At 41.6% G+C, this 26847-nt stretch overlaps 1 protein-coding gene across 2 annotated transcripts; it reads right to left on the bottom strand.

Annotated features, from left to right (window-relative positions):
* On the bottom strand, positions 1–25390 carry frem1a (Fras1 related extracellular matrix 1a). 2 transcript variants are annotated; one of them, XM_080052564.1, is made up of 38 exons: positions 25332–25390; positions 22448–22532; positions 19285–19737; positions 18360–18454; positions 17969–18279; positions 17592–17788; positions 16972–17295; positions 16767–16875; positions 16519–16650; positions 15502–15846; positions 15009–15151; positions 14372–14568; positions 14176–14266; positions 13920–14087; positions 13612–13820; positions 13200–13293; positions 12772–13024; positions 12028–12231; positions 11218–11403; positions 10934–11130; positions 10616–10826; positions 10046–10190; positions 9797–9938; positions 9198–9393; positions 8649–8913; positions 7586–8003; positions 6440–6641; positions 6212–6356; positions 5991–6120; positions 5795–5867; positions 5324–5473; positions 4889–5091; positions 4722–4769; positions 4145–4318; positions 3341–3466; positions 2678–2793; positions 2409–2494; positions 1–1580 (listed from the first exon to the last, which is right to left on the bottom strand). In XM_080052564.1, the coding sequence occupies exons 3-38, from the start codon at positions 19525–19527 to the stop codon at positions 1378–1380; spliced, it is 6531 nt and encodes a 2176-aa protein (XP_079908690.1). In that variant the 5' UTR covers positions 19528–19737; positions 22448–22532; positions 25332–25390; the 3' UTR covers positions 1–1377. The 2 variants fall into 2 exon arrangements, with proteins under 2 accessions (XP_079908690.1, XP_079908691.1); XM_080052565.1 differs by lacking the exon at positions 22448–22532 and having other exon boundaries at positions 25332–25383.
* Positions 25391–26847: the final 1457 nt, after the last annotated feature.

Genomic DNA, 26847 nt, shown 5'->3' with positions numbered 1-26847 from the left:
AATTAGCTCCTCACAGCCACTACCAGACAACTTATTTATAGATTCATCATTGCAGGCACTAGGATTAAGGTTAGGGTGAGTCAACATAGCACTGCTCTTTGTATTAAAGGCATAGTAAACAAAGTGAGTGGGTGATGGGTTTCAGTCATTATTTTTCTCAGCCCCTGCCTGCAGATAATTTAACATGTTACGTAGACGCAAAGGATTCCATTCTATTGAACGCTGGCAGGAAATTATTAGTCGAAGTGTAACAGAAGAAAGACTTCCCTTCTGACTTTTAAGATTTGCAAAGAACATTTCTCTTGGTAACAGTAGTAATCCACACTGATCTTAAACTGCATACATATTTCAGGCTGTCCTTCTATAGCGTACACATGTCATATTCAATCTGAATTGTGTCTGACGATTCCCTTTGGGGATGAATAAAGATCTCTAACTATCCATGTGTCTATGTTTCTGTTCAGTTTTAGTTGGACTTACCGAGTTGTAGGAGGATCTGCCGTATCCTTACAGTGCACGAAAACCTCTGAGAAGTGCTTACAGCTCATATAAAAGGCCCTCTTTCATAACCCCCCAGTAGATCACATGATGAGGATAATCACATTGCCGCCTAACCTTGTGGTTCGCAGGACCTACTGGCCCAGATCTCAATAACATCCAGAGAGGAAATCGCATAAAAGGGGACAGCAACATGAAAAAACACTGGCTTGTTATCACCAATGGAGGAATGTCAACGTTAACTCCTTTTTTCCTGTGCCTAATTACAGTTGGATAGCTGATTATAGACAATGGCATATTATTTCAATCTCAATGTTTGGAATACAAATAAATACTGATTAGACTCGCCCTGTCAATACTGTGAGGATAATTTATACAAATTGTTACATTACACCTTTAATTTCTCACAATGTATGTATAAATAAATGAACTGGTTGTACAAAATATCCCATTTGATCTTCATATACACAAATTATATGATTTTTTATCTTGAACCCCCTACCCCTTTTTTCTGATTCACAGAGCCAAACACAGTGAATCTGGGTCTTTCAGGGCTCGTAGTGGTCGAGGGAACAAAATAACTAAAACAAGACACTAAATAATGGTAAATATATCTTGTGAGCTTTACATATATACCAATACTTTCAGTGGTTAATTAGAATACATGCAGTGTAAACAAGGTCACTTTGTGTAGCAGGTTACTTTGGTTCATTATAGACGATATGAACAGATCCACGAAAAAACTTCCCATTGGTCCTTATCAGAAAGTTGTCGGTTTGTTGTTGCAGTTTAAATGTCCAGAGGATCAGTCCTTCCTCCTGCAACTCCTCTGAAACAACACAGAGGCTTACAGCCGCCAAGCCGCACACACTGTCCAATTCAAGTCTTTACCGAACACACAAAGCGATGACCTCTAGTTGTCTTGCAGTCCCTGATTTGCCACTTTGCCCTTTTCCACACCAGGACACACTTGTTGCTTCCCTTCGTCTTGGCCCGAGGCGGCGTCTTCCTCCAGTTAGTGAAGGTGACCGGCTCTCCGCCCACCCACTCCCAGCGGCCCCGACCTTCCCTGTCATTCAGGCCTTAAACAGAGGCAGAGAAATCTGTTGGTTATTATATATGTGTGTGTGTGTGTGTGTGTGTGTGTGTGTGTGTGTGTGTGTGTGTGTGTGTGTGTGTGTGTGTGTGTGTGTGTGTGTGTGTGTATGTATGTAATGTATGTAATGTATGTATAACGAGTCATGAGCTCTGACCTCTGGCCCACAAGGATAACAAAACTCAGCACACCAGGGATTAGGATGTTAAAACATCTCCGACCCTACAACTTGATGTTGGGGTGCAGGTGGAGTTTTTGGAATGTTATGTGCACAGGAGCACCAAGTGAGAATAGCTTTCAGTGGTGTGGTGGCAGGCATGGCCTCAACGCTGACCTTTCTAAGAGGATTGGTTTACCAGCCCTCATTAAATATTTTAAGTTTTTCTGTTTCACTAGTAATTACCGGGGCAGACTGATTACAATATGTTAAGCTTCTGTTTACCAATTCCTGCTTTCAAATGAAAACGTACATTATAATATACTGTACCTGTATGTTGTTAATGTGATTTTCCTAGGAAATTAATCTTTGTATACATTAGAAAGTTGTTTACATGGACTAAGTTACCTTCACTTAAGTGGCTCAGGAAACAAGAACTAATATGAAGTGATTTAAGGAATCAACTTTTAATAACTTTACATTTGTGAAATGCCCCTTTAAGATAATCTCTGAATTCAACATGAACATAATTTTCATACATTTTTACACGTTTGTTTTTCTTGTTTACTTTTCTAAACGACTTTCAAAAGATGAAAAGTTTTATTACAAAAAAACAAACAATTATAGTGTTGTGAAAAATGATCCAAAGTCACTCACCAATCCAAAATGGTTTTCTTCCACCAAAGTCCCACATCCAGTCCATGTCGACTTTGGAGACAACGCTTGCTAGGTTGCCTTTATATCTGACATCAAAAAGACAACAAGGAACGTTTTGTATCCTGAAGGTGACTGATAGTGCATGTCAATCAGATTATACGGTTTTTATGCATGACGGAAACTAATTAAAAGCATGCAACTCCATGTTTCTGGCCTCAAATTCACACCAAGTCTGTTTATTCCTTTTACTAAGAATGTTTGAACTGTACCTCTCCCTGCAGGCCCTGTTAGCTGTGCTCCATGTGACCTTGTGCTCAGTGCTGAGGGTGTAACAGTGGCCGCCATGAAAGGTCCAGCCCTTAGGACACGTCTGAGAGCTCACCAGCTGTGTTTCAGGAGGAAATGGGCAGAGATGTTGACATTTTCAGACAAAGAAATATGATTTTAAAGTCATCTTCAAGACATGATTTAAGAGCTCTATCAACATTGTGTTAAGCAAGGAGAATAATTCACTACAAAAGTTTCATCCACAAATATTATAAATGGAGTTGCGCAAGGTTCTATACTAGAGCCACTTCTTATGTATCGGTCTATGTGACACCTACAGGCATAATTTACAGGATCTACTTTTATTGCTATGCAGACGACACCCAATTCTATATCACTGTCGATCCTGATGATCCGTGCCCCTCTACTCACTCATCCAACACAAAACCGAGATCATAGTTATTGGAAATACATTGCAAAGAACTAAAATGAGTCCTCAAGAATTTTTTGTAGTTGTAATATTTCACCAACATACAGAAAGGTATGTAAAACAGACGGGTATCATGAATAATTGTCCAAGGTCAGACATTTTCTTTCTCACAGAAATGCAAAGAACGTAGTGAGCGCTTTCATTACAAGAAGGTTCCCTACAGAAGCTGGAATACCTGATCAGATGGTGCCCAGGGTTTCCAGGAGACACCATTGCAGTGAAAGAGCTGATTGGTGGTCTGGTTGAAATGCAGGAGTCCCATCAGCTCTGGCACACAGTTCTTGGGTATGGAGTATTCAGCCTATGGGTCATACAAATTAACAGGGAAATGTATTATAAATAAATAAATATTAATTCATCTTAACCGCGATAGCTGGGAGCTGTCAGGCGAAGGGGGCCTCCCAACCCCAGTTTGGCCTAACATTGATTCACATGGAGAAGGTGCCCTTTATTCATTTTTCACGATGTGACTGTATACTGTGTTCAATTCGAATTTTTCCTAAAGAGACATACAACGTGACAAAGGTAATCGTAGTTTATTTTTATGATCCAATACGTTATAGCATCTTCACACATTCTTAGCTGGGTGATGAATGACGGTATGTGGACATAATTTTATGTGCCTAGATAGGAGTTAAAGGACTCATTACAGGAAGTATCCTTCAGAAATGGATGGCACTGAACTGTGTCTCACTTGTACTGCTGTTATATTCTCCTCGGCCAAGCTTTATTAAATTATTTTGTCTGAGACATCCTAGTCACCTGAAAGTTCTTCATTCATGAGAAACAAGCTTCACAGAGTTTCCATCACAGCAAGAGCAAAACAAAACAATCCACCCCCGTCCAAATGGAAATTGATAACCATGAGCCCAACATCATGCTAAAGCAATGAAGTCAAATGAAATGGCAATTGGCATAATTAGCAGATATCCCCACACGGCCCTGATCACAAACATTATACACCTACATTTGTACTTACATGTCCATTTTTTTGAGGTTTTGAGGTCTTTCTTTGAGCGTTCGACTTTGATTTAGTAAGTGCTGCTGATGCCTGCTGCTGGTTCCCCCTGCTAACCACACGGATGTTTGCCTTTCTGCCCTTCCTCGATGTGGAGGTGTCATCTTCTACTCGCATTTGCATGATGCCATGATACTGAAATCGAAAAGACCATAGATTATTTTAGGTGGAGTCAGCAATTCTGGAGAACGTTTGTTGTCAAAATCACTTTTAGTCAAAATGAATGAATGTCTCCTCAAGATCGACAACCTGTCCGTACTGTGTGTGCGCTGCAAACGTATAGTGTTAATACACAGCCTAGGCTGTGTAAACTGGCATGTTAACACATTTAATTTAAACAAAAGGGGTCCACCATAGCTAGCAGCATGTCCATTTACAGAGCCTAGGCTGCAAATTAACACAGTATGAACAGATTGTCAGGAGATATCCCCTGACAAAATGACAAAAACAAGCATTCTCCAGAATCACTGACTCCACCTTTAAGACTTTTCTGTCCTATGTCAGGTTAGTATCAGCTGCTGTATCTAATTCTGCTCACCGTGTAAACAATGTCTGTCCCGTTGTGAAGAACTGATGAAGGTGCAATCTGAAAGAAGAACAGTTTATAGATAGTTTTAAGGTGAAACAATGCCACTAATATGAAAGAAAAATTACTGCTTGGATTAAGTCAAATGCAGAGCTGATCTTTGACAAACAGATACTTACAGACTTTGGATTGCCCTGAACCTTGAGTTTCTTTTTAGGGACCTCTTCTCTAGGCCTGGGGAGGCTGTCTCCACGGGGCCAGATTACTGATTCCGTGCCTAGGGGCAATTTCTCCACTTTAATGGAGCCATGTTTGGGGTAGGCGCCTGGCCGTATCGTTTTTCCTCCAAGGACAGGATCCTTAGGACTCTGGCTGCATTGTCCTGTGGTGTTTTTAAGTTCATATGTCATATGTTAGGGACTTTGGTCAAATATCGTCTCCCTGAGCTTTTAATGAGAATATTTGGCACCACCTTGTGATAACAATGCATAGCTCTCACAAAAATACTATACTGTGGAAGTAATGTTTTAAAGTAAAAATCACCTAAAAGCGATTTTAAGTGTAAATATGATGAAATCTTGGAAAGTATCCTATAAGATATTAATAATGTCTACCTTTTCCTGAGTCCCCGATGGTGACTTGAGCCTTGTTGATGCTGCCGATCACCGTGCCTTCGGGAGAGACCAGCAGCACTTCAAACATCTCCTCAGCTTCTTCAAGGTGATCCTTTATGATCTCTGTTTGCCAGCTCCTCTTTGACATTCCTTCACAGACGCAATCAGAACACATTTTTAGTTTAGGCATTGTTGCAGGTCTCATTTAGTGTGTCTGTCCTTTGCCTTTTATTTTGAAGCACACTGTAAACAATTCCAATTAATTATGGTGGTTTTAGTTGTACCTGTACTGTTTAAACACCTTTTTACAATTTGACTTGTCTTAAAGGTATACTCCTGCGATTAAATATTGTACTACCACAAAGTTGATTAACGTGTTGCGAGATGAATAATCTAAAGGCTGCACTTGAATTCCCATTTCTTTTAGACAGCAGGCAAGCTCTCTCTCTCTCTGTACTATTGAGCACATACCTGGATCAAACTGAATGAGGAAAGAGGAGCTTGTGCGGAAATCCTTTCCAGCTGTTGCTGTCAACTCCTTGAGCTACGAAAATGAAACATAAAACAGAAACAGGTCTTAAAATCTGTCAGAAGAAAAATGCCAAGCAGCAGGTGACTGGTGAAACAAAATCAACTCATGAAAGTGACTCGTGAGCAACTTGCAGACCTTGACGGTGACATACGAAGACTCTGCCAAGTTTCCTTTTCGGATGATGTCCAACGAGACACTTCCCTTGTCCTCATGCACACAGTACTTGGGCTGTGACAGCTCCACGGTGGACCAGCTGAATTTAAGACTGCAGAGACAAGGTTATCAGGCACGGTGAAGACTATATATTATATTAAAGATAGCGTTAAAAAAAAATCTGGGTTTTTTTCCCCCCTTACATGTTAGTGGGGCCAGTGTTTCCCAAAGGATCTGACACTGTGAACTCCAGGCTGTCTGAGAGGGACTCCACGTCTGGGTTGATGATGTAGACAATGGTCCTCTTGTTCAGCTCCGTCTGAGAGAAGCGCTGCCGTATAAAGCCACCTAAACGAGCAAAGAGGAAGACTTATTTTTTAAATTCTAAGCTGAGCTGTGATAGAGAAGGAAGCAGTGTGTTTTTCCCCGACCTGTAGTAATGTTTTCCAGGTAGCCAAAGTAGGGCTGGCGAACGATGCAGAAGACCAGCTCCTCTTCTCTGCTGTGGCTGTCTTTGGCCTTCAGCTCTCGAGACGACAGAAAGATCCCATGTCGTCCGTCGCCCAAAACCTCCGCCTTCCAAAGAGGAAGCAGATTCACCACCTCAGGAGACGACTTGTCCAAAGGCTTGATCTGAAATGACATGCGTTTGTTCTATTAAATAGTGAATAATAAAAAAAAAAATCTGTATTTTTTTGTTATTGGTTTTAAAAGGGAATATTTGTTAAGGCACACATGAACAAATTAACTTAATTGAAACACTGACTTCGACGACAGTTCTCGTTTTCAACTTTGATTTGCTGCCTTTATGATTATTTTATTTATTTATATATTTTTTCATTTATTTATTGGGTTTTCAATTTTTTTTAACAACAAGAACACAAACAAGGAACAACTGTCTCCAGGCTCGAATGAAATCAAAATCCATCACACAAAAAACAATGAGCTTTCACACAAAAATGTGCACAAATAGACATGAAAAATTCAGAAATTCAGTCCTGGGCCAAGGCCGACAAAGAATTGAAATGAGCTATGAAAGCATCCCATTTCCTGGCAAATTTACCAGCACAGCCCCTCACTGTCAATTCTATTTTTTCGAAAAACATAATGTCTTTGAGTGATTTTTTTATTTGATTCATTTTTTTACCTGTGCAACATTTTAGCATTGACCATTATCCCCTTCAGTGTTTGAGGAAGAACCAAGAATCTTTACTTAGGTAAAAGTAAAAGTACAAAAGTGTTATCAGGAAAAAATATACGTACAATACAAGTACTCAAAACAGTCGCTGTGAGTGTACTGTATATAGTGTAGTTGGTGAAACAATACAATCATAACATTGATTGACACTTCGATTTGACTGATTTCTTTTTTCTTTTTTATAATGCATCATGTTTTAAAATGTGATTGAATACATTTATTTTAGAAAAATACTTTTAAAGGAAAGGAGGTACCACACTCTTATTTCCTACTCCCTTCACATCACCGGTGTGCAGTACACAACCTTTTATCAAGATGAGGCTGCTTGGAGACAACCACAGAGCCTCTAAACCCCCCAAATAATCCCTTTATCATGTACCTGGATGGTGAAGAACACTGATGCAGTGTGCAGCCGGCCGTCCAGCAGGAAACCCCGGTTGGTGCTGTCGGAGGCGGTGAAGGCAAACCGATCGATCTGCGACGGCCCCCCGTCATGTTCATAGGCCACCTCCAGCTCCTGGATGTGTCTCTGGGTGAAGTTTGAGCCGGCGGTTAGCATGGCACCGCTCAACAGCAGTTTGCCATACTGCGGAGGCTGGAGCAGGACAAAGGTCAGGGCGCTGGGTGGTGTGTCAGGGTCAGACATGGCCAGGGAGTCGGGACCCAGGATCAGAGAGGAGCCCTGTGGAACCGAGAGGCCTTTGTTGGAGGACAGGGACGGCAGGACGCGATCCACCATTTCCACCGCAATCTCAAAGCTTCCGTTTCGGCTGGACACACCGTTCCTCACAACAAACCTGCCGAAACGTAAGATAAGACTGGGTGTTAGGATGTCTGGGAAGGTGTGGTCACTGTGAGAAAAATCAACTCCAGGGTAAATTTAAAGGTCACACTGGGGGTGTGGCTTATCACAGGTGGCGGTAGGTTGGTAATTAGGGGGTGTGACTTTTCCCCTTATGATGTCATAAGGGGAGCAAAATCTGACTGGGCTTTTCAAACACAGGTTTCCAGAAGGGTTGAAGTGGAGAATAAGACAGAGTAGTTTTTTTCATTATATAGGAGTCCGATTTATGATACTGTGTCCCCTCCCCCCACATCAACATGGCAAAACTGATCTCAGAGCAGGTGTACTGATAACAAGATTGAAATTTAAAACACACCAAATCTTCCCGTTCCTTCCTGATTAGATATGTTCAATTTCCATTACTCATGCGTCTCTAGGGTGCTCCACCCAAAAGCAGACCTTTTTCTAGATTAGTATAAAATCCAATGTTGGAGACCAACTGCTAGGTCTGGGACAGCTTATTAAATGACCTTTTGAACCGAACTGTCACATAATCCATGCTTGTACATATTAGGCCTTTGTACCTGCTTATGAAATATAGCTCTTGTATGTTTTATAAAAATTCCTGAGTAAGTTGTACCATGGCCTCTACACTCACTGGAAGGTTTCTTTGGGTGTGCTGGCTCTGTTGTCATGCACATAGGCCACAAGGTTGGCTGCAATGTCCATCTGGCTGAAGGAGGAGATGACCAGTCCAGGGTGTTTGATGTACTCAATGTGTCCGTGAGCAGGGGGGTTGGTGATGTCATACAGGAGCTCCTCAGGCTTGTCCGTGCCGTCAGTGGCTATCAGCACGTCTGTGGTGAGAACCACGCGATCCCCTCGGTTGACTTGGGCTGGCTTCACAAATATGGCAATATTCCCTGAAAAGTCATTAGAGGAGACATGTAAAGGTACAGTATGACGTACAGTATGTGCGCTGAATAATAAATACAGTGTTAATACACAGCCTAGGTCTTGTAAACAGGGTTTTTTCAGCCCACACACACAGTACAGACAGGTTGTGGGTTGAGAGGAGATATTAAACTGATTTTAACAAAAAGTGATTTTGGCAACAAGCAGTCTCCAAAATGTCTGACTCCACCTTTAAAACCTATTATATAACTGGAACCACATCGGTATGGAATGAAAGAGTGAATTCCTGTACCTTTTTCTAGATTTTTGACAGAGATATGGAAGTGCAGTGGGGGCGATTGATTATTTCCGTCCGACAAGTAGAAGACAAAGAAGTCCTGTGTGTTAGCACCGTGTAGGCCTGTGTGCGTGTAGCGCAGTAGGTTCATGTCCACCATCTCCTGGGTGCAGTTTCTCCCCACCGACAGGGTCACCCAGTCCCGAGCTTCCTGAGAAAGTTTCTTTCACAGTTAGGAGCATAGCAACTCCCAGTGGTATCCACTATCTTAGAGTGACATTGTGTATAGCAGCATAATAATGGGAATATGGACAGAAATGTATCTTTTCTCTTCGGATATACACGAATAGTCTCAACATTTAAAAGGTACTGTGTGTAATATCTTCATTTATCTCTATTTAGCGGCATCCAGTGGTAAGACCCCTCCCTTTAAGGAAGATGTGTAGGAGCTAAGGTAGTTACTAAAGATTATGAACTAATTAAAACATACTTAATAACATCATATTCTTTTCTGAAAAAATGCCAATAAATTCTTCACCCTGTACCTTCAATACAGCTAACGTGAAAGATGACATCATATCAAAAACATTTAGTAAATCCCTTTCTACACCAACCTTAAGCTGAAGTAGTCCTTGGGTGGGGACACTCTTAAATATGTACATGACCTCTGAAGACGGTGTGTCATTGTCCTGTGCGTAGAGTGCCACACTGGATATAAGCCTGGCTTCTCCCGGCTCCACCTCCAGACCATTGTTCCTGAAGGACACGAGAGAGAGAGTGGTGAAATTAACTTTTTCTTTTACATTCAGTCAGGTGATGACTGTTATTTCAACATGGAACCGTTGTGAAGATTTTAGTCTAACCTGATGACATGAGGCTCCTCGTCATTGACCGGCAGCACTTTAACCATGACTTGTCTGCTGACTTGGTGCCTGCCGTCAGTCAACTGGATGGTGAAGCTGTCCTCCATGTTCTCAGAGTCATCGTGCATGTACATCAGATCCATACCTACAGCCAAAGAGGATACAGATGTTTTTGACTTATCGAAAGATGTCATAGTAGGTTGCATCTCTCTCCACGTAAATCATCCTACATCCCCATACGTCACCAATTACAGTTAGTGAGTTAACTGATCAGTTTGTGAGTTTGAGCGTTATAGTAAATGATGAGCATACTACCCACATGGAACAACGCAGACCTAAATATGGAGTTTTAAGATAAGTGATAAGTGGTAGTTTCCAATCAAATTACATCTTCCCCATAGGACTTGAATGCAACATTAGTGCTGAGACAGCATTGTCTGAACTCAAAGCTAGTCAGAGACTAATTGTAACCCATATCAGATTAATGCTTAATGTCATAAACTACGGTAATTGGTTATTCATGAGTCCTATGAGTGAAATGAGGCTTTAGCACTGCCATGTAAAAAGTACCATTGGTAAGATCGGTCATTGTGAAGTCGACCACAGGGGACATCAGACTGGCATCTCGTTTCTTGTGGACCGGCTCTACACCACCGTGGTTCATGATGGCGCCGTGCTGAGGAGCTCTGAGCACACTGAACTGCAGCTCGTCCCTGGGCACATCCAGATCCATGGCATGCAAAACAGACAAGTCCAGCTGCTTCATCTCTCCTTCTCTGACCTCAACACAGAAGGACATCAGTGAACATCGAAACCGTTATCTTGTGAACCAAATCTGATCCGTCTCATTTTTGGTTGTTAGCTGTGAGACCGACCATGAGAACTTACTGTGACGTTGCGAGCCTCAAACTCTGGGATCTCGTCGTTTGTGGGCTTGATAATAATGTAGAAGGGGACATGGGCAGAGGTGTGTTTGCCGTCTGATACACTGAGCATGAACTGGTCGGCTGTGGGCTCCATCCTCTGGTGTCTGGACTGAACGTAGTTAATGTGACCGTCGATGATGTCTTTGTATGAAAAGGAGGCTAGAAATAAAAGATGTCGGTAAGAAAACACATTAAATATTTTTTTTGTGTCACTTATGCATGATAGAAATACATTATAATGCTTACCTATGCTTATGCCCGTGTTGCTTTTCTCAAAGCCGGGACTGGGCAGGACATTTTCAATGTAGCCAAACTGGGGAGGGGATATCAGATTGACAACCAGCTCGTCCAGGACAGTGTCCGCGTCAGAGGCCTTCAAATGGGACGCAGTTACCGGGGCAGTACCACCCTCATCCACCATGAAGATCTCACCTACAAACAGGAAAGGACCATTAATGTAATAACATCATACTTTTAAATTCCTTTAGGTGCACCGTGTAACATTCAATGCGTCAGGGAAGTGAACATTTTCTAAATGCTACATTCTCGAAATGATTAAACAAACTTTCCTGACAGGAAAAATGGATCCCTGAAAACACTGTGTGATGTTAGAAGGCTACCTGAAAAGTTACTATTTCACTGTTGTTGTTTACATCATCAGGGTCTTGCTCACAAACATATTCTAATGCTAAATGTGTTCCTTTTGGTTAACCTGATATAAATAGATTGTTATGGGGTCATTTAAAAGATCATGCTAATAGACTTTTTTCATGGCACACATTCAGCCGTCATGTCAAGAAAACATTTCAGTGTCGGTGAGCCAACATGCAAAATAAGAGCGCCCTGGAGTTGGTATTTTTCAATATTATACAGCATTGATTCATGTCTTTGGTTACAGTGGTGTATCTCCTGCTTTGACTAAAATATGTCTGCCAATTACAATATTAAGAGGTGCGGAGAGTTTAATTCAACTAAAATAAGTGGAAAAACACTGTTAAAGTGGACCATGGTGTGTCTCTATGTGGAATCCCTGTGACTGCGTTAGAAATGGCTCACCTATTCTAAGTGAAGGCGGCTGGCTGTCGACTGGGAACACTGTTATCTTGAGGTCGTACACAGGCAGACTGTCTCGAGGCTGAGTCACGCCCCTGGGCTTGGTGGGGTTCCTCTCACCGCAGCATGGACCAGAGCTTTCTGTTTCTCCGTCCGAAATAACAAAGGTGATGGTGTCATGGCGAGGGGTGAGGCCAATCTCCAGTCCTACAACCAAAATCATATTAAGACATTTTAGAGGAAATCCATACTGTACTCTATTGATAATGCAGGTTCATCTCTCCAAGAGTACCCTATAGCCTTAAAGGAATAGTTCAAAAATGTTCACTCTCCGGCTCAAGAAAAGGTGATAGAAACTGTTCCTGTCACGGTGCTTGCATTTTTGATTTAGTATTTTAGAATCCAATATATACTGGAAAGAAACCAGGAAGTACCTGTGACGATCTGGTTTCGATCCATTATGTATTCCCAAAGTGCATAATGTGTAAAAATACAGAGCACCGGGGGCGCCCTTAGCTCAGTTGGTAGGGCGTCCCCACCATGCGCCTCGGCCAGCAGCAGACCCGGGTTCGATTCCAGCCCGCGGTCGATCTCTGCATGTCACTCCCCTCTCTGCCCCATTTCAACTCTGTCTCTACACTATCAATAAAGCATAAAAATGCCCAAAAAATATCTTAAAAAAAAAAGAAAAAAAGCACAAATTTAAAATGTTGAACTATTCCTTTAAACCCGCTCTGTGCTACCAACCTGTGTGTTTGTAGGCGATGATCCCTGCAGTGATGTCTGCCTGGATGAAGCGATCGACGATGACACCGCTCCGGAGCACCACACCGTGATAAGGCTGCCGCGCGATCAGGAAGGCTAGGCTGCTGTTGTCGCTGTCCGCATCAGTAGCGTAGATATACTCAGCTGTTATGACTATTTCCTCTCCCTCTGCACAGCTGAGAACTGGTTTCAAACCAGCAACCAACACCGGGACCTCGTCATTGATCGGCATCACCTGTATACGCAAGTAACTTTAGTGGAACAGTGGATGGTTCCATTTATACTCTGCTGTTTATCAATGTGAAGAAGGACCAAGAGTGTTGAGCCATTTCGATTGTTCATTTCTATAGGAAATTCAATATCTAATCTATATAGAACATTTCTATTTTCTCAAATGAGAGAGGAATTACCTTCACTTGCAGTACAAAACTGACTGAATTGGTGCCATCTGTTGCAGTGAAGTCAATGTTGTCCTCCACAGTTTCTGAGCTGTCGTGATAGTACCTGATTGACGAATCAGCAACATTAAATATACAAAGCAGTCAGAATTAAATCAAATTAATATATACTCATCATTGAATCATGCACGATGGCTGTGTGTTCTGCCCTCTAGTGACCATTAAAAAATCATATAACGCAACATTGAGTCAAAACTACAACTGTCCTCAGATGTATGCCAAGTTACCAGTTACCATAAAACTCTACACCTTAATGCACTTCAAAGGCCCATTGCAGAAAACACACAGAATTTGTGCCCATTCATATCTAGAGGGTATTAAATCATACTAGAACGCACAAAATGAATAAAGCAGGATGTCTGACCTAACTTTAAGGCTTTTCAGGTCTTGCACAGTGATAGCGTGGCCTGGTTTAAGAGGGAGGCCACCTAGCCGCAGAGCTCCATGCTGTGGTTCTCTCCACAGCGCCACCTTCAGGGCTTCTTCCATGGAGTCCACGTCTGACAGCAGCAACTGTTCAGGGCCAATCCAGCACTCCCCACCCTCTTCTACAGTCAGAGAGTTGGTAATAACCTGAAAACAGAACGTACGCACACTTTTTTTGCTATACATCCAACATATCCACATATCTTCAAGTAATTAGATAAGGATGATGCAATGCTCTTTTTCTACCTGTGGCGGCTGGTTGTCCACTGGCACCACAGTGATGTTAAAGCAAATCCCGGTGACTGTTTTGCCCAGGTGGTTGGTTACAGAGAGAACAAACTGGATGTACTGAGGGTAAGGGCCAATGTCCAGGATTGGAGGCATGTAGGCTACTTTCATGTAGTTCACTGCATGCTGGAAACAGAGAAAAAAGGGGGAAATTAATAAGCTAGTCTAACTAAATGTACCTATAATGTTTTACTGAATGAAATAAAAAAATCACCTGTGTGAAGAGCCTTAGTACTGGCGCACTGGAGTCTTTGGTGAACTTGGGTATGCTGTCGACTAAGAACAACCTCCCTGCATCTGGACTGCTGTTCATGAGGACAAAAGCGCATCTTTCAGTCAAAATCTTCCACTTTTTCCAATGTTTGGTGTTCAATGTGTTTTTTCTGAAAGGTGAACAAGGATATACTAACCCGTGAGGGCCAGAGTAGAAAGGTGGAGTGGTAACCGTATAGGTAAGCTCACTGTCTGGAGACTCCTGGTCTACAAAGTGAAGCTGTTGACGTGTTATATGGAGCACTTCTGTCTCTTTGACCACCAGACACCGGCTGGAACCAGGAACTTCTTTAGGCGGCTGGTCTGGAACAGGCTCTATATGCACCACCACCACCTGCACCCCAAGGACACCATCATACAGTAGATCACTGAATCAGACGGCAAGTACAATTATATGATGAACGATCATAGCAATGTTAACTTTTATCCCCAATGGATTTCCCCAATTATTTAGCCATGTCAGTAATGTGGCTACTATTCTTCCATCAGTTTTGGTCATAATAAAATTTCTGAGAAACTACGGTCCCAAGATAAAACCTGATCACGCTGGTGATCCTTAAGGTTGATAGTGAAATTAGATTACAGGATTCCCCAAGACAACATTATATATAGACATTCATGTTCCCCAGAAGATTCATTTAATTGATTCCCTGACATGAGGTTGAATCCAGTTTTCTACCAATATGACATTGATCAATTCCTTGCTGCAGTCCTGCTGCAAAAGTATGAAGTCACTTAATCACATAATTTAAGGGGTCTGTTACTGTTACTCACTTGTGGCTCCGACAGGTTGGGGGGGTCATGGAAATCCGACAGCACCACCTCAAAGGAGTCATCGAACACCTCGTTTCCTAGGTGGCGATAGTAAACCATGGACTGGGACAGGTCTCTCTGCAGAAAGTGGTTGACAGGATAACCTGAATCCAGAAATCAGATGAAAACATGACATGATTTTGTTATAACAAAAACAAACTCTGTGTATGATATAAAGCCCTGGAAAAAATTAAGAGACCACTCGAAATGTTCAGTGTCTCTCGTTTTACTATTCATAGGTATATGTTTGAGTAGAATGAACATTTTGGTTTTATTCTACAAACTACTGACGAGATTTCTGCCAAATCCCCCCTCCCCCTCCCCCCAACATATTGTCATTTACAGCATTAAGTAATGTAGAGAAAAAAAATCCAGACTGGTCTCTTTAATTTTTTCCGGCGCTGTATAGGCTATATATAAAAAAAAAAAGGAAAAAGATGTCTAATGTTCTGACCCGTGAGTCCTACTCCTGGCATCTTCATGACCTCTCCAGCCTGTGGAGGCCGGGTGATGTTATAGAGGATGTAGTCGTCGCTGGAGTCCATGTCTGAAGCCTGGAGGGTGGAGCCTCTCAGCAGAGCCATCTGGCCCTCGGACACCTCCAGCAGCATGTTGGTGATGAGGAACGGAGGGCTGTCGTCCTTGGGCAGGATCTTGATGGGGAACTTGTGCCGGGTCTGATGGCGGCCGTCGGTGATACGGAAGACGACGAAGTCTTTGGTGGAGTCGCTGTCGTCGTGGTGATAGCGAACCACGCCCGCCTTGATGTCATCGACGGTGAACATGAAGCCCTTTCCTCCTGGATTTTACATGTAGCAATCAAATCAAACAGAATTTAAAAAAATATATTTTCCGATGTAGTAACATTTGTGTTAAGTCAAAGGACAGCACATTCATGGTTTGCTATTGGTCAAGGGTGTGAACTGGCATATCAATGTTCCCAAACTTTGAAAATCTCCCAACCTAAACTTGATGTGTTGTTGATTTTATCCAGACATTGTTCAGCCCTAGACACATAAGGTTTGAATATGGCACAGCTGAAGGTAGCTTGTCAGATGATTCCCCAGCTCGAAATGGATTTACCTGCAGTATTTGCGGGATAGCCATATATTTTAAATCTGCCAAACTCTACCTGTAACTGTTTTAATTAGGCTATATTGTACTCTCACCCATTTAATTTTAATTGCTACCACTTAATTTCACCACTGTGTAAATGTTTCAATTGTTTTTCTCTTCACCTGTTGTTGTGTATTTGATGTATTTGCGTTGAATATTGTTAATGTATTGTTGTTTTTCCTTTGAATTTGTTTGAACTCGACGTCATTGAAAATGAGGGTCACCCCTCAATTGGTCTCTCGAGGATAAATAAAAGTTAAATGAAAAATATATATTTGTTCTACAGAGGTAACCAGATAGAAGTGACGAGAAAGCTATTATGTCTGTATGCATTTGGCAGTTATTGGGTCTGTACCTCTGACAGTGAGCCGCCCATGCTGCAGGCCATCCACAGTGATGATACGAACAGCTTTCAAGTTGTCGTTGTCCACAATCTGGAGCTGCTCCCACATTATTGGCCGGGACTGACCCTCTAAGAGACTGAGACCTAGAAGATACATTGTTCATAGAAAAAGAACTTGGCTAAATATATTGTAAATGCCAACTATTACATGGAAACTGAATTACTCCTGTGCATTTTGCAATGTCACGATGCTAGCATACCCATGTTCCAAGACACTCTGGGTGCATTCGTTTCTGCATTCCTCACTGAGATATGAACCAACATTGAAGGGCTCTTCTCAAAGAATAAATCATGAACCTCAAATTCCGCCTGTATGGGAACATTTTCAAAAATCATTGACAACAGGCAAAACTAATTGTTTTATACAGTGTACCACAATATAAGAATGGTAAAGTGCTACTGTACCTCGTAATTCCTGCGTTGGGTATGTGAGGAGTTGGGAGGTTGATACCCGATGAGCATGTCGTTGAGATCGTGCCACGTGAAGGAGGAGATTGGGCGAGTGTGATCGGACAGATGAGTGATGAAGCCGTCCGCGGGGGGTTTGGTGATGTTGAAAACCAAAAGCTGTTTGGGAGTTTCCTCGTCTTCGCCGTCCACCGTAGCAGTCGAGAGCGGAGTGAGGATAAACTGATCCACTTCCAGGATAAACATGGACATGAAGGACGGTCTGGGAGGCTGGTTAGGCATTGCACCCACTACCCGCACTGGAATCCAGGCCTGTTCAGACTACACAAGGAAAACCACAATCGTTTTCAATTTAGCATTTAGCAAATTTAGAGGAAATAATATACATATTTTTTTTAAATAATGGGGTCTTTTATTTACCTTTTCTTTTAGTGAAGAAGTAATATAGATGCAAATACAACAAGGCACATGCAAATAGTGACCCAATATATTGCTAAAACTGCAATTTAGTATTATTGCTTGCTTGAGTAAAATATTAGTTCAGGTACAGGTAGTAAGTTCAAACCTATACAAAACTATATAATATAGAATTGTTAACATTAAAACAGCGGAATTACTTGATATATGCTGCCACTCCTGGTGTCCTTGAGGTCTAGCCTGATAGGGATGTAGTCTACATCTGGAGATGGAGGTTCTATATGCTGATACCTCAGTCCCATCATAAGGAAGTCATCACAGGAGATTTTGGTGAACCTCACCAGCTTCAGCCCCTTTAGGCAGCCGTCAGATTTACACATCGCTCTGTCTTTATTATCTGAATAATTAAAAAGAGATCACAAAGAGATGAGGCAAATTTACTCTTTATGCAGATGACATCATTTTGTGAATAACGTTACAATCACCACTTTTAAAGAGTTTACTAGCAGTGTTAAAGTACAATCAATCTAGGGACAGGGGTTTCATAAGCCGTCAGCCATGCCGTTTCAACAGTTACCTAGCTGCTGACGTAGGTGGACGAAGCTCTCTGGCTCGTCGCCTCTGGTCGTGGCTTTGTCTGGCTCTCCGGTGACCAATTGGCCATGGGCTGGCAGGTGGGTGTCCTGGCCACTCAAACGAATGCTACACTCCAGGCTGGACCTCTTGTCATAGTGGAAGGACAACACGTTGCCATCCACGGCATCGGACAGGCCGTAGAATTCAGGAACCTCCAGGGATTTTGGCCCCAGCTTTATGATGCTGCAATCAGGCTCAATGATGTCCACATGGAGAGAAAACACCTCCATGTGTGTCTCTGTCTCTGTAAACCTTGTAAAAAAAAAATTATTACTCTAATACACCTGTGAAAGAAAAAAAGGACAGTTGATAAAGACATTCATATGCTTTACCTGTACAGTCGGAGCATGACCGTGTCCTCCTTCAACAATGGACAGCCGTTATGGATGTACTTCACCTCATCGGCCAAATAGTGGCAATCAAATACCTGCACAAGTAAAGGTGGGAATGTTAGTTATCAAATATAATGAATCAGTCACTAGTACAGAAAAACACAGAAAAAAAGACACTCATCCTCGACATTTAACAGACGACTGTATCTATCAGCACAGAGTCATTAGAAAGGAGGCGGACTGTCTGGCTGGAAAACAAAGGGAGAAGTAGGGAGGGATACCTCCACCTTCTCTTTAAAATAAATCTATTTTCTCGGCTGAATGCTAGACTGGTCGAGGCATGTACTGCTTGCATTCTGAACTCCATTTCAACTCAATCATTCACTTCAATTATAATCATTCACAGAGTAGTTTCAGTAGCACACGTGTTTTAGTTTTTTGTTTTTCATGTTAGGCAACTCATCGCACTAAAATAGGAAATATTATGGCCCCTAATATTGATATAATGTAACAAGAGGAGATGCATTGACACTTTCAATATTCATCCAAAATTCAAATCTTTCCCTGTCCTTAACCAGGTAGGGTTATGGCATTGGTTAACAATACAAAGAAGGACATCCAGCCATTGGATACATTTCCTCCAACCCATAAACTGTATGACAAAGCAAATTTGTATATGCATTTTCTAGCTTGGAGACAGGTTCATCTAGTCACCTCATACTGTAGAGCCTGAGTAGCTGCACAATAAAATAAATCAAAAGACATACCAGCTCCTTGTAATGAACTCTTGTCATCATCATACCACAAAACTTCTAACATAATTCCTACATGTTGGCTGTCAAACCTCGAAGTTTTATGCATTTTTTTCTACAACATGGTCAATTGCCCTGAAGGCGCAGAGAGAAGCATTGGAAGAGGATTTTACCTGAGGCATGAGTCTCCCCACTCGTTGAGTTATGGGCTCATTTAACACCACCTCCACCTTGCATGCGTCCTTCTGACGGGGAATATGGAACCGCAGGTCACCCTCCTGCAGGTAAGCTGACTTGCCCCGTTTCACCTTTAATCCCTTATTGATTTTCACAAAGGAAGCGTTTGATGGACAGGTCATTCCCAGCACTAGCACTGGTAGCAAGGCCCAGGCCAGCATTTGACCCTGAGAACCCATCGCTGTCAGTCACAATCAAAAATCCTGCAGGGTCTTCAAGGAGTGGCTCCAAAAAAAAGAAAAAAGTAGGATTCGCTTTTAGAAACGTTCTTCAGCCGAGCACTCTAGTAAAGCAGTGGTTGTCTTTTTCTAGAATCTTCATTTTCCTTTGGTTGTATGATGTTATTGTGGCAGGTGTCTGAGAGCTTTTGCCACATGATCCGTCGGGAGCTGTAAAATAAATTGAACAAGTTTCAGTGATCGGCATTTCATTAAAAGCTTAAGCACAGTAGTACAGTACATAAGGCGGATGGATACCTTGTTGCGTGTTAAGAAATAGATCTACTAGGCCTACAGCACATAACCCCCCCTAAAACCACAAACTGCTGTTTTTGTCTTGTTTTGTTTTTTGTCAAGTGTAATGTATATTACACATGCAAGACAACAACTGGATCCCACTAGGGGTGAGCATAGGATTAAAGTATCTTAAATACTTGGTTCTGTGAAGGGTGTTACCTGCATCATCAGTTCTCTATCATAACTGCAAAGTTGTATAGCTGTTGGAAAGAAGCCAATACCAAAACAACAAACTATATAATTAGACAAAACAACTAGGTCTACAAGCAGAAGCCTGAATGAGCACCAATATAATATACACAGCCTCATGGGATACACCAACACCACTGGTTAATGACAATTACCGGAAAGTTGTTTTTCATCGTTTCCGTAATTATATGATAGAAAACGACAATAATCAGACTTTCCCACCAGCTTCAGGCATGTTCCACATCTGTATTTGTAGTCTGTCTGACTGATTATGTGCTCAACTACCAGGAAATATGTTCATTACGAACAAATGTTGGTTTTTCCCTGAGGTTAAAAACTCTCTATATGGCACAATGTTTATTAGTGACCTTTCACCTTTGTATATATAGTCACCCCTAACATGGGGGGCCTTTCTGCTACAAGAGGCTTTCTATAAGTAGTATAAGCAGTATGGAAAAAAACATCCCATTAAAATGTATTGAGAATAACCTAGGGGTACTTTTAACTGTTCCTCTTCCTTTGCAATCACAGCAAATCTTTTTAATCTATTACTGTTTAGCCATCGGCTCCTCGTACCTGGAATTCTCCTTTCTTTGTGGGGATCCTAAAGTTGTCCTACTACCTCACACTAGACCCCACTAAGCATGTGGGTCGGGGCAGCTTTTGTATTTAAAAAAAACAGGCTTCGGATGTGATCCTGCCACATTCCTTCAACACTTGTCTAGGACACCTACTTACTCCAGACCTCACACAGAAAGCACCTCGGACGGAAAAGCACCTTATAATCAGCCTGTGCTTTTGGAGGGAACATGTTGTAGCTTGTCCCAAGGAACAATGCTTATGTTTAGTGACGCTAGAAAGATCAGGTTCAAGGAGCTGAGTGTGTTAAAAAAAACAGTATTCCAAATGGTCACAATCCCCCTTCACCTCCTCCTCAGAAGCCACCAGGAGTGCTGGCAGGGTTTTTTGCTAGTCCCAAGAAGATCCCATTTAGTTGATTTGAAAGTTTTAGATTTGATTGTAGGATTACATATTGTATTGATAAAGCTGTATACATCTGTGCTGGTCCAACTGAAAACAAGGCTGCTGAATAGCAATTCCTAAAAAGCAGACATTTTTGAGGTGTGTGGTTTCACTTGCAAGCAATAACGTGTACTCGAAGGACCTTTTGTGAACTCTGGTATGTAAAATATCTATATATATATAGATATATATATATCTATATCTATAGATATAGATATATATGGGCTGTCAAACGATTACAATTTTTAATCAGATTAATCACAGGATTCTGTGGATTAATCACCATTAATTTTACCATTCGAAAAATGCCTGAAAAATTCGAATTTTCTCTGTATATTGTTGTATGGACGGAAATATAAAGGACAGAAGGTGGATATGTACTTAAAATTACTATTTCTATTAATTGAAAATCCAAATTATGGTTTTTATACTGAAAATAAATTTAAATCAAACTAAAATATATACCTACCACACCATAATTCAATTGGTCTGTCTCTTTACTATGTCTTTGGGCAAATATAGGCTAATTATATAGCCTGGCATTCCCAGACCTGCCACTAGGCGCTGGCAAATTAAATTTGCTGCGCGTTCAAGATATCAGGGTCTGGATTTCCAGGCTACTATATAATGGCATTTATTTTGTGAATCTATAGGTTGTGCATTCTTGAATACAGTCGTGTGTGTGTGTGTGTGTGTGTGTGTGTGTGTGTGTGTGTGTGTGTGTGTGTGTGTGTGTGTGTGTGTGTGTGTGTGTGTGTGTGTATATATATATATATATATGGGGTAAACTATAACGACGACTGCGACTGTATCTTCATAAAAGTTGCACAATAGAGCAGATATTGAAGACAGTTTGTCAGATGACCGGAAATGACAAGTAGTATCTCCCCTATACTACATTAAACTCATGCAGGACACTCACCATGCAGCTTTTTAAATAGTGAGATGAGCTAAACAAAGTCCAGCTACATACCAGAGCTGAGATTAGATCACATTTTAGCAGATACCACCCAGCATTGTTACTGATATTTACTCTGCTATAGCACAAAGGCCTTGTGAAAGAAGTTTGTCCTGTGAATGATTGGAGGGCCCACTGACTGATGTGATTCCCAGTGGGGAGGCTGCAGATGGGAGGTGGGTGGGAGTGCTGGGAAAAGGTCCTAAAAGTTAAGCTGCCTGGAGCACTCTGAGGGTCCTGGCCCTGTTTACAGTTGATCCGCTTTCCTGTTTTGACAGGGCTTCGTGTTACAGTCGCTACACAATATAATGTCAGGATGCACTCAGGGAGTCCGTCCTATTTCCTGTCATAGTGGGTGATGCGGGTTAAGACAGACAGACAAAGATCACCAAGCTCACCTTGTATTAGCCTCACCTGTCAGCAGCGAACTGTTTTCTCTCTATGGACATGTCGTTCAAGGGGAGGCATCGGCATCTGCTGAGTGTCAAAGCCGGCAGCTCTATAATGACAGACTAGATTTGAAATTCCCATACGCTTGTGGTTGTAAAACATGCCCTCCCTAATCCCAACCAAAAACAAAACACCAGTGTTGCATGGTATGGTACCACTCTCTCCATCCATCTTAAAAGGGGCACTCCACAGGTTTGAGTTAGTGATGATTGTTTTGCACATCCTTAGTACTACTACTCATCCTGTGAAAACAGTTCTATAATGTCATCTGTGCCTTCTGAGGTCTGGTCACACCAAAACACAGAGCCCACATGGTTCATTTCTGGATTATTTCCCCAGCGACTACAAATTACAGACTGGTATCAGATCTTGAGAGATATTCACAGATTCTGAAAAAATATCACACGTACTCGATGTTTCAGATACACACTCGCACTTGCATTATATTACACACAGCTGACACAGCATGGACACCTTCAAATATTGTCAAATGCCACCGATGAGGTTCTTCAGATATGTGGAGGAGCATCACAACCACTGAGTTCAGAATGTTTCATTTCCTTTACTGTATAGTTTGCAGAATTACAACCCCTGCCAGTATCCATGCCAACAGCTGCAACACCAATATAAGTTTTGTTACAAAACAGATGTAACGTTGAACACCGTAGCAAGCTAGATAGCTGCAGGCAGATGGCAACGCTCAGCCAATGAGTAGGCTAGTAGCAAATTCCCAGCTGGCTAATGTGTTAACGATTAGCGTTTTAACTTTATTACTTGGTCAGCAAGCCTTGTAAGTAATTACTAAATCACCAACGTTTTCACCACCTCTTTCACAAGTAGGCTACATCCTTAGGAACTCTGCTTCCGTTTGGTTTGAGCAAGCCTTTGAGCAGGCCTTAAAGCCCATGTCACTTTTGCTGAAATTGTCAAAGGTGGCAATTACAGCCAGTGATAAATTTGTTACTGACTCCATACTGTCACTTTGACACTAACACAGGTAGAATAGAATCATTAAGGCAGTAAACCCACTCATTATTGTCATTTACACAGCAATAATTTAGTTAACGTTAGCCAACGGGAACTTTCCTGACCAAGTAAGACTGTGGTAATGAAACCTCTGTGTGTGTTGAATTGAGCATGGGTATGAGTAATTGCTTATTACACCTTTCATTTGTAGGATAATAAATATGCTATTTTCTTTTTCAAAAGGTACTGCATACAGTTTTGCTTTAACCCTAAACAATACCATCAGGGTATTCTCAGCTTTGAAACACCTGGGGATGTGATTGTGTACTAATAAATATAGGGTGTATACCAGGTCTATTTTAGAAAAAAAATCTATAACATTATATTGTGGGAAATGTAGGATCCAAATGTCCTATATTTCCGACTGAAAGTCAGGATATCTCAGCCTGTACTGCTTAAATTTTGACCATTCTTTTCAAAATCTTTCTCTTGTGTTTTCCCCAACTTAATGGAAGTTCAATAATAAATCATCAGAGCACCTCTTTAATAAGTTGTTTTGAATTAAAACAGTTTGGGTGAAAGATAGAGCACCACCCATGTAATTTGAAAAATTTGGGGGAATGGTCTAAATACGTCCCGACCAATCGTCTTCTACCCAATAACTCCAGGGGATTTGTGGCTACAGTGCAGGTTCTGAGATATTTAGTTTAAAGATTAGACACATACCAGCTGGGGAAAACAACATGCAACATGTGCTTTGTGTTTGTTTACCCCACCTCCCCCTCGGAAAGAGATAACATAGCACAGGCGTGAAACAATAATCAAAGGTCACGGAGGTCAAATAGCGTCTCATAATTCTACACTCACAAAAAGGACCATTTCCCTAGCCTGGCGGAATCTCATCCTGCCTTTTGAAGAGCAAAAAACTAGCGACGAACACAAAAACACACACACACACAGCTGTGAAGGAATGGGATGCGTCACGTAACAAGTGGCTTGGCACCACAGCTGGGAATGTGTGTAACTTCCATCCTTTGGCAACGGCTTCTTCTTCTAATCTTAATAATGACAGGGTCCTTAGCAGCCAGCAATTTTCAGAAAGAAAGACGAGCCATTGAGGCATCCCGCTGAAAAACATGAGCCGATAACATTGGCCGCCGTCCAGCAGCACAGTCCCACAAAAAAATCTCCCAAATACTTCCCAAGTGCTAGAAACAAGAGCTGAGTATATGAGGTAAAAGAGTGTCCTGCAATGGGGCATGTTACAGTGCTGCAGCTTTACAGAGAGAAGAGCGTGTATGTGCACTTTTAGAATGGTTTTTCTCTTCAAATACACCATATATACGGTGCATAACCTTTTTCATATATACATTTATATTAGTAAAATTCAAGCCATGGCCAAATTAGTTGACACAAAATTGATTAAGCCTATATGAGCTCCACAAAACTCTCTGTATTTCTCAGTATGGCAGCGTTTACAAACTAGTGTTGCCCCCCCGACACTGAGCTCAAGATGCGCCCACAAAATGTTTCAGTTGTTGAATCTACTGCCAAGTTTAAACCTGGATGTACAGCAGAAGGTATAAAATCACAGAAGACTTTCCTAATGTTGATGTGCCGACAGTGTTGTTGTAATCAGTCGGAATTCCTTATGGGTGCAACAGAAGTTACACACTGTAGCTTTAACTGATTTGTGAATTAAATACCATGCTACCATGCTCAATGGAGACATCCAGACACAGAGAGTGCATATCAAAGTCACTTAAAAAAAAATATAGGGAGAAGAATAAGAAGACACCCAAGCAAATATTGCATTCATTTCCTGAAGAAGAAATGTCCCCAGGAGAGATCTCATACACATACAAAAAAGACATGTCCTTACCTGATCTGTAGACATTCGGCGCTCCCTCCCTACCTGTGTGCTTCCCTTCTGCTTTCCACTGCCAACTACCTCATTGACAGAATCTTGGTTCGCTCACTGCAGGGACAAACACTCCGCCCACAAGAGAGTGAGATGAGTAGAGAGAGAGAGAGAGAGAGAGAGAGAGAGAGAGAGAAAGAGAGAGAGAGAGAGAGAGAGAGAGAGAGAGAGAGAGAGAGAGAGGAACTCTGGTTGCTGCCGTGGGATCAGTCATCCGAGTGGCTAAAACTCTAACTAAAGACAAACACGGAGCGCTCTGAGATCAAAGTCTTGTCCAAAGTGCCCGTCAAGGAGCTTTTAAGAGAACAGCTTTGTGATTATTGAGACACAGCAAAAGGGGGCCGAGATAAAAGGCCTAAGGCACTAATGTGAGGAAAACACCAAAGGAGACACACCATGGACTTTAAAAAAATGATACATTCTGCTCACTGTAAAGACACAGTGCAGTGAGGCAAAGAAAGAGCAGAGTTGAGAATAAGAAAACTTAAAAGATTTTGCGGAATTAAAAAATAAAGCACTGTTTTATTGGTTCAAAATATTTACTATAAGAACCAGAACATAGCCCGCTTTGTCCAAACTACATTTCTGTCAAGTTCATCAATCTTAAATGACAATATCCTTCATTTGTATTGATAGATATGCTTAATTGTTTTCAGATGCTTAGTATCATACCACTAACTCTCCAAATTACATAGTTAAAAGGATTTTATGAATTTTGGTTAACGGGGGCTTTAACAATCAATCAGAACATGCTGTATATGGCACCCTGTGTCTTCAATTCAGCTAAGGAATACCCCCTTTAATGTGTTAAAAAGTAGAAGGAACCAATAGAGTAGGGATCCCTCTCCCAGGATGGACACGCAGGAAATAGGTGTCACGTGTACAGAACAGAAAAACAAATATCACAGTATAAGGAGGACGCTGTAAAACTGTAGGAGTCGCCAAAGACCCTGCACCATGGAGAGAGGACAGGCCACACACAACCACAGAAGAGCCAGGCACAGCATGCACACAGATATACAAACAAACTAACAGGCAAACTAGGAAGAGAGGGGGAAAAAAAGTAGAGGTTAAGGTGCATCCAAGAATGGACACAAAACAGCTGTTCTCTTGAAGGTGGGATGAAAATGTGACGTCATAGAAAGCATTGAGCCAAAGAATGCAAAGTCAAGGACACAAGTTCCCCTAGTCCTCAGGGGAAACTATGTCCTTGAGTTGAAGAAGAAATGATATGCAAGTGTGAATTGGTGAACATAATGTCAGTTCAGCCCTGGCCTGTGGGGATTGGAATAACACTACATCAGCTCCTAACATTTGAGAGCTGGTCTAGATCTATGAGTAAAAAAAAAAAGTGCCAATGCTTCATTTTCATGAAGACAGCACTGTTTATTTACTGTCATATGCTACCTTAATAATGCTAATAATAATAAAGCTAGCTCCCATTTTTCTTTTGTGCTTTTTCTTTAAAATGCTATTT

Source organism: Ammodytes marinus (assembly GCF_949987685.1).
Source record: "Ammodytes marinus genome assembly, chromosome: 23".
NCBI lineage: Eukaryota > Metazoa > Chordata > Actinopteri > Uranoscopiformes > Ammodytidae > Ammodytes > Ammodytes marinus.
Note: the sequence above shows the minus strand (reverse complement) of the source record. Positions and strands in the feature narration are given on the sequence as shown.